The sequence below is a fragment of the Setaria viridis genome, chromosome 9 (assembly GCF_005286985.2).
Source record: "Setaria viridis chromosome 9, Setaria_viridis_v4.0, whole genome shotgun sequence".
Lineage (NCBI taxonomy): Eukaryota > Viridiplantae > Streptophyta > Magnoliopsida > Poales > Poaceae > Setaria > Setaria viridis.
In genome coordinates, this window is record NC_048271.2 from 18238339 (window position 1) to 18245886 (window position 7548).

The 7548-nt window shown below is 53.6% G+C and overlaps 2 protein-coding genes across 9 annotated transcripts; one reads left to right on the top strand and one right to left on the bottom strand.

The window, feature by feature from the left end:
- The first annotated feature begins 1420 nt into the window (after positions 1-1420).
- Positions 1421-3132, top strand: LOC117838518 (rubisco accumulation factor 1, chloroplastic). The gene has a single exon (XM_034718571.2). It carries the CDS (start codon positions 1532-1534, stop codon positions 2909-2911), a length of 1380 nt encoding a protein of 459 aa, XP_034574462.1. The 5' UTR covers positions 1421-1531; the 3' UTR covers positions 2912-3132.
- LOC117838517 (uncharacterized) lies at positions 3117-6823 on the bottom strand. 8 transcript variants are annotated; one of them, XM_034718565.2, is made up of 5 exons: positions 5258-6823; positions 4643-5177; positions 4362-4482; positions 3690-3774; positions 3117-3573 (listed from the first exon to the last, which is right to left on the bottom strand). In XM_034718565.2, the coding sequence occupies exons 1-2, from the start codon at positions 6798-6800 to the stop codon at positions 4870-4872; spliced, it is 1851 nt and encodes a 616-aa protein (XP_034574456.1). In that variant the 5' UTR covers positions 6801-6823; the 3' UTR covers positions 3117-3573; positions 3690-3774; positions 4362-4482; positions 4643-4869. The 8 variants fall into 8 exon arrangements, with proteins under 8 accessions (XP_034574456.1, XP_034574460.1, XP_072146570.1 ...); XM_034718569.2 differs by having other exon boundaries at positions 3117-3586; XM_072290469.1 differs by having other exon boundaries at positions 4108-4482.
- Positions 6824-7548: the final 725 nt, after the last annotated feature.

Genomic DNA, 7548 nt, shown 5'->3' on the forward strand with positions numbered 1-7548 from the left:
GCACTTTCCTCTTATTTTTTTCTCTGGGTACTGCGCAGTGAGTATACGATATCAAGGAACAATACATGCGCCGATGTGCGGGGCCGGTCGTTACTCGTCAGAACCATCGCAACATCCGCGAGCGCGCCGGCCGCGAGCAGGCACCGCTCAGAACCCGGCGTCCAGGCGCGCGGCGCCGACCAGCGCGGCGCCCTCGAGGATGCGCTGGACGGCGCCGCTGGCGCAGGCGGCGCGCAGCCGACGCAGCGCCCGCCTGTACATCGCCGCCAGCCGCCACCGGAGGTGCAGCCGGCGGAGCGCCGTCCCCAGGAACCTGCGACGCGGCCTGACGTCGCCACCGAGCCTGGCCACCGCCATCTTCCTCCTCCTCCTCCCCTTCCCCTGCAGCGCCATCCACGGCGCGCGGCTAGCAACGGCGTGGCCGGACACCATTTGCCGCAGGCCCCTCATCTCCTCTGCACCGGAAGCCGCCGTAGCTCACTGGTAGTGCTAGGTACTTGAGGGCGAACTTTTTTGTTTCTTTCTGGAAGGGTCAGTTGACAAGATAATGCTAATCAAGGAAGCTTGGATTAGCCGGTTGATTTGCGGTCAAGGTCGTGGTGGGTGTGACTGGTGAGGTCAGCTGCGCTCTACTACCGAGAGCAACCGGCATCGCTGCATGAATCATACATGCACTGATCTCAGACAAGTTTGAACGCATCCAGCTCTAATCATACACCAATTTCTTCAACTAGATAGTACAGCTAATTGAATTGAGTAGATACTTGTTTTTCTCTGAGAAAAATTGATAATAGATGTTTTTTTTTGAAAGGGATAATAGATGTTGAAAGCACTGATCGAGATCGCTGGAACGTATCTCTCGACAGGTCAAGCCAGGCCTCCGTATCTCTCGCTGGAACCTGACTAGCCCACCCAGGATTAGGAAGGAAGGCTGGGCTCTGCCTCTCCGTCATGGCATAGTGGCCCAGCTGGCTTCGTTGCCTCTTTTATTGTTGTTGCTTGCGGTTTCAATTTTTTTTCTTGAAACTTACTTGCGGTTTCATTTTGGTAGTAGATCCCAAATTTCGTTCAAACGGTCCTCCAAACCGGACCAAAAGAAGCTAAATTCAGACGAAGGAGACCGTGACCTACTTTTAAATCGTCGAGAATTTGGTGGTATTTTCTGAGCTATCCTTGTCTCAGGAATTACTGCGTGATATTTTTGCCCAGAGGGTCCTGGGCTCGCTCCGTCCCGGACCCATGCTTGATGTCTCCAGTGCTCGTGCTCGCGCACAGCACGCTCCATCCCACTGCCAAAAATGCGCGCGGGAAAACAGAACAGACAACGGCCGCAGGCGCAGCCGCGCACGGACACTGGCCCAACCGATCCGACACCGCGCTGGCGCGGCTCTCCTACAACCGTCGCGACGTCCGGGAAGCAGGATAAGCCAAGCCCGATAACGATAAGCTCTGGCTTCCGTCCTGCGGCCGTTGTCCGTTTCCTCCCTGTTTCCGTCCCTCCCTCCCCTGCTTCTCCCCCCTTATCGCCACCATGCTCTCCCTCTCCCACCCGCACACGCACCCCGCCGCGGCGCCGCGGCACCAGCGCGCGCCCCGCCCCGCCGTCGCGGCCACCCCCGCGTCGTGCCGCCGCCGCGCCAGCCACATCGCCGCGAGCGCAATCCTGCTCCCCGGCGGCGGCAGCACGGGCGGCCGCGGCGACCGGAAGCTCCCCTTCACCCCTCCCCCGATGGCTCCGCCGGGTCAGCTCTACCAGCCCTTCCACCCGCCGCCGTCCCCGCTTCCGTCCAAGTTCCGCACCCTCGACCTCACCCAGCGCCTCGAGGTCCTTCGCGAGCGCCTGGGCCAGTGGCACGAGTACGCGCCCCTCATCTCCGCGCTCTCCCGCGACGGCTTCACCCCGTCCTCCATCGAGGAGGCCACGAGCATCACCGGCGTCGAGCAGAACTGCCTCGTCGTCGCGTCCCAGGTCCGCGACTCGCTCCTCAGCGAGACGGCCGCGTTCCCTCCCGACCTGCTTCCCTACTTCGACTCCTACGGCGGGCCCGACCTGCTCTACGAGCTCCGCTTCCTCAACGCGCGCCAGCGCGCCGACGCCGCGAAGCACGCCATCGACTACCGCCTCGAGCCCAAGGGCGTGCGGGAGCTGGCGCGCTCCATGAAGGACTTCCCGCGCCGCCGCGCGGTGGACGAAGGATGGGAGGCCTTCGACGGCGCGTCCCCGGGGGACTGCCTCGCCTTCGCGCGCTTCCGCCAGTCGCGGGAGGCCATCGACGTGGATGACCGCATCGCCGAGCTCAACCGCGCGCTGCAGGTCGTGGCCACCGAGACGGCCAGGGCGCGTCTTGAGCTCGAGATGGAGCGCGCCAGGAAGAAGGCCGCCGGGGAGGAGGTGGAGGAGGGCGAGGACGACACCGCCTCGCGACCCGCCGTCAACGTGGTGCGGCTCCAGTACGGCGAGGTCGCCGAGGCGTCCACCGTGCTGCTGCTGCCGGTGGTGAGGGAGACGGACGGCGTCGCGGCCATGGAGTCCGCGCCCAGGCGGACCAAGACGGACGTCGACCTCGGGATCGTGGAGGTGGACAAGGCGTGGGCGCGCTGGGCCGTCGTGCCCGGATGGGGCCCCGTCGCCGCGGCCGCGGAGGAGGCGGTCGCGATCGAGCTGGCCGACGGGCGCAGGCTGCCGTGGCGGACGGCCGAGGAGGAGCCGGTGCTGGTCATTGCCAACCGGGGCCAGAAGGAGGTGGCGGAGCAGGGGAGCTACGTCCTCGAGAAGGAAGGCCGGCTTGTGGTGGAGAGGGGGAGAAAGCTGGCTGAGCAGGGCATCACCGTCGCAGCCGCCGAGGTGTTGATCGTCGTCCGGCCGCCCAGGGATGAGGACGAAATGATCAGCGACGAGGAGTGGGACTAATTGGAGGGGTTTAGGAAGTTTTTTCTTGGAGATGCAATTTTTTTCATGGGTAGAGTTTTCCCCTCTTCTCGTCACAGTTGATGAACAAGAGGAACGAACTGCCGCTTTGATTCGGTATATCCGTACATGTCATATAGGAACATTGTGTAGTCCCTTAGCCTTTGCATTGCTGGCTATTGTTTCCCCTCATTATATTTAAATAATATGATCACATAAACACATGCCATTGCTGAAAATATGCTTTTCCCTGTCTTACAGGACTTTCCAAAACCTTAACTCAATAGCAAAATGAAACTACATACTGGTACAAGGTAGTCATCTAAATTTGCAGTCAGAAGTCTCAGGACTTCAGGACATTGGCACATTGCCAGAGCTGCAACCTTGATCTTAACTTTGGGTCAGCTATAGCATCCAATTCTTCAAAGGCCGTCAGGGGCAGCCAAAAGGATCAGAGTTCTAAGTCTTCTTTCAGCGTACGTAAAGTAAAGATATCCCTCCGACCACCAACTGGGCAAATGCTGCAGCATGAGCATCGAGTACCTTAGGAATGCTCATGCTGTTGGATCAGAGTTCTAAGTCTTCTTTTCCCCTGTTGGAATGCCTCTTAGGAATGGAGTTCTTCATGCCCAGGAAGACGAAACGTGTCCGGTAAGCGCCTAATTCTACATTCAGAAGCTATTAGGAATCAATACAATGTGCGCCGACCCACCCTCAAGTGTGCTGCTTAAATTTCATGCAAACATAAACATTAGGAGTTTACTGAGTCGGATGTGCGAACCTGATGAAGAGCTGTGGAAATTTATTATTCTCAGTGTTAAAGTTGAGAAATGGTCGACAATACACGTGACAGAAGTGAGGCTAAACTGCAAGGAGAAAATGAATTCATCAGGGTAGTAATCATGATATGTATCACAATGACAATGATTAATAATGAAAGTTACACAAATTATAAGGAGAAGGCTGAAGGAGGATGGAATATATAGTTATATCAAAGAGTCTAAGTCATATACTAAGGTAATACTTTCACAGCAATCTCCAGGTTCATTACTAAACCACAGGATACTCCAAAAATCACACTTTATCATTTGAACCATTTCAATTATTGGTAGACTCTGGAGAAGGCAAAATATTATTCTACCTTCCAAAGGCACTACATACAGAACCCAAATGAAAAATGAAGGGAGAAGAGATATTACATATAAAGAGGGCCTCAGAGGATTTTGGCAGCATTGACAGTGATGAGGTAAGAGAAGAAATAAAAAGAGCATATCCCATTTCAATTCAACATGCCTGTTAGCCTGTATAAGCTCAAGCTTTTCTATATGATTACATGTACAAGTTTTCTTACTGATACAGGTGACATAATATTAGGGAAATATAAAATGTAAAGAAAATAAAAATAATATGTTACGGTAAGTCAAGTATGTGCCAAGATATAAGCATGTTATACCAGATAAAACTAACATAACATGTACTAACAACCATTGGACCAGTAATTAGTGACACATGATTCCAGAGACTTAGATGAAATCTTCCAAGATACCTACAGAGATAAAACTGCAGTTCCAGACCTACAATGAGAAGAAACTAAATATGAGATTGATCATATCCCCACCTTATCGTATAATGCTCACAACTGGATTCATTTTCTTGGAACATGCACAGTAAGAAGTCCTGTTGCTAAAACTAGCAAAAGGAAGAGTAAAAGGACATGTTATGTAAACACAATACCTTTTCTTGTAAGGAAAACAGCTAGGATATGCTGTACACATTACATTGCCTTTTGTAATCTGGCCATTTTGTGATAGGTATAAACAGAGAGGCTGTGATACTTCATAATTGCAATATAGATTTGTTTCTGTAATACGGTTGTGGCTGCCTGATCAATTCACATAATAGTCTCAATCACTCTTTCCCCTTTTGCAAGGTGGATGTACTACTCATTGAAAAATTGCAATTCAAGCATATACATCTCCTATCAATTTCATCCATGGGTTATCATCATCAACAAGCCTCTGTGAGTTTAAATACTGCATCAACTTCGTCACATGTTGAAGACTGGCAGATGTCGATAGAGAAGCCATGAGCTCATTCATTATGTTCTGAAAATTAGAACTGCAGTTGCTCCTAATCCATTTTAGGTGCTCAAGGGCCATTTCTACTTCTCCAATGTCTGTTAGATTCTTCAGCAAGATGACGTGTGAATTCAAATTCTCAACATTAGATGGAACCGAACACATAACACTCAATGCCACTTTGAAATTACCTGCAAAATATTATGTCATAGAAATTGTTCAAATAAGACATAAAAAGCAATGTGAGAAGCAGCCAAAACTTCATTTATACCTTGTTTGCAGAGTGCAGGGATAAACATACTCAACACTGAACTAGCCACTTCAGCATCCTGCATCAAAGATCTCCTAAATATCTCCAGGGCCTGTTCATATTTATTTTTCTGGCACAACATAGTGATGAAGGAAGTGTAAGTTGCACCATCTGGAGCCACTCCTTTCTGGAACATATGATCAAACAGCTGTTGAACCTCTTCACTTTCACCCATTTCTGTAAACTTTGTAATGAGTATATTGTATGTATGCAGATTTGGGCTACACCCACTGGTGAACATCTCATCCCACAACTTCTTGGCTGGCCTAAGAAGGTCATTTCTACATAGTGCTTCCATCAGAGCATTATACGACAAAACATCAGGATCTAGTCTCTTTCTTTTCACCTCCTTGAGCACATCATATGCCTCCCTCACCTTGCCAGCCTTGCCCAAGAATGACACAACCAAATGGTAATCCCTTGCATTCTTACAATAACCCTTCTCCAGAAGCACCATGAAAATTTCCCACATTTTGTCACCCTTCTTACTCTTGCAAAGGTTCTCACAAAGGTGCACAAGCATATCAGTGCTTGGAAACCTCCCCTTTCCCATCATGAACTTGCAGAACATGGCAGCACCATCAACATCAATGTCAGACACTGAACCGACCAAAACATTGAGCACATCATCATCAATCGGGAAATCCCCCAACACAAACGCCTCTGCCATCTCCTTGGCCTCTGTAATCAGTCCATTGGACACCAGTGCCAGCACACACTCCCTGTACTCGGACTTCCTCGGTGCGACCCCGAGCTTCCTCTTTTGCTTCAAGATCCTTCCTTCCTCCTCCACCCTCCCCGCCACTCTAAACTCCTCGGCCACTATCCTATATGCCACGAAATCTGGTTTCCACCCGCGCGACCTCAACTCCTCAAGAGCATGCCAAGCATCCTCAATTCTCCCCTCCCTACACATACCGTCAACGACCATGGCCGCCACCACCGACCTGCTAATCCGGCTCCCCTGACAGCCCACCATATCCACCAGCCGCAGGACCTCGGCCAGTCCGTCATGTTTCCTGCCCACGGCCTTGACGAACACCCCGAACCCGACGGTGTCCAGCTCGACGGTCCCCACGAGCATTCTGTCGAGAACCTTGCGCGCGTGGGCGAGGGACCCGGTTGATGACGCGAGCGCAGCGAGCAGGGAGTTGCAGAGCGGCGCGGGGAGCGGGGCGGCGGGATCGGAGTCCGGAAGGAGGCTGAAGTGCGCGAGGGCGTCGGGGAGGCGGCCGTGGCGGAGCAGCGCGGTGGCGGCGAGCGCGCGGGTGGCCGGGGGTAGCGGGAGCCGCGCGGCGCGGGCGCGGGAGAGCGCGGCGAGGAGGGAGGGGAGGTGCGTCGCGACGGATGCGAGGTGCGCGTGGAAGGCGTGCGGGCTGGAGGCGGGCGCCGCGGAGGCGGGAGAGGGGTAGTGCGTTGGGTGGTAGGAACGGGGGGAGACGGAGAGGGCGCGAGCGGCGGCGGTGGCGAGGCGAGGGAGGAAGGTGGAGGGCTGTGGGGACATCGTCGCAGCGAAGAGAAGCCGCAAAGTTGGAACTGGAACGGTTCAATGCAGAAGCTATGGCAACTTTGGATTATTTTGCACCTGCAAATAAATTACACCTGTAAATTTCCGTGCACAAGAAAACAGATGTATTTTTCCTCCCATGAAAACTATTGTTTGGGTGAGGGGAAAAACAGCGAGAGCTACTGAATACTAAAATATTCTTGACTGCAACATCACATGTCTAGCCAGGCCCGTCTACCTGGATGATGCCTTAGGCCTGGACGGCGACACAAGTCAAGGGAATGGGGCCTGGTCCATCGTTGAGAAGGTTTCACTGAACCGCCGATCCCCACCAAGCGTGTTTTCTTCAGAATCCTGACTGTGCTCCCGCCATCAATGGCGGAAGTGGCGTGAGCTCTTGACAACATGGAGCTCGCTACGCAGCATGGCAACAGGGCACCTATGACTATGACAAAGACGCGGGAGACTAGTGAGGCCTTGGCTCACGACGGCCAGCCCGAAACAGAGGAGGCGGTCGTGGCAAGCGGCGCCAACGGCCAGGCCAAAGCAGAAGAGGCGGTGGCGGCAGGTGGCGCCACGGCTGCGGCCACCAATCTAAGACACTGCAGTGGCTGAGGAGGTGCCCCATGCGCATGCCATCGACGACCTCTTCACCGACCTGCCCAAGACCGTTTTGCAACAGCACCCGGTGTGACACCAGCGACACGGTGCACTTTCGCCCTCTCGGTCGTGAGAAGAAGCGCTC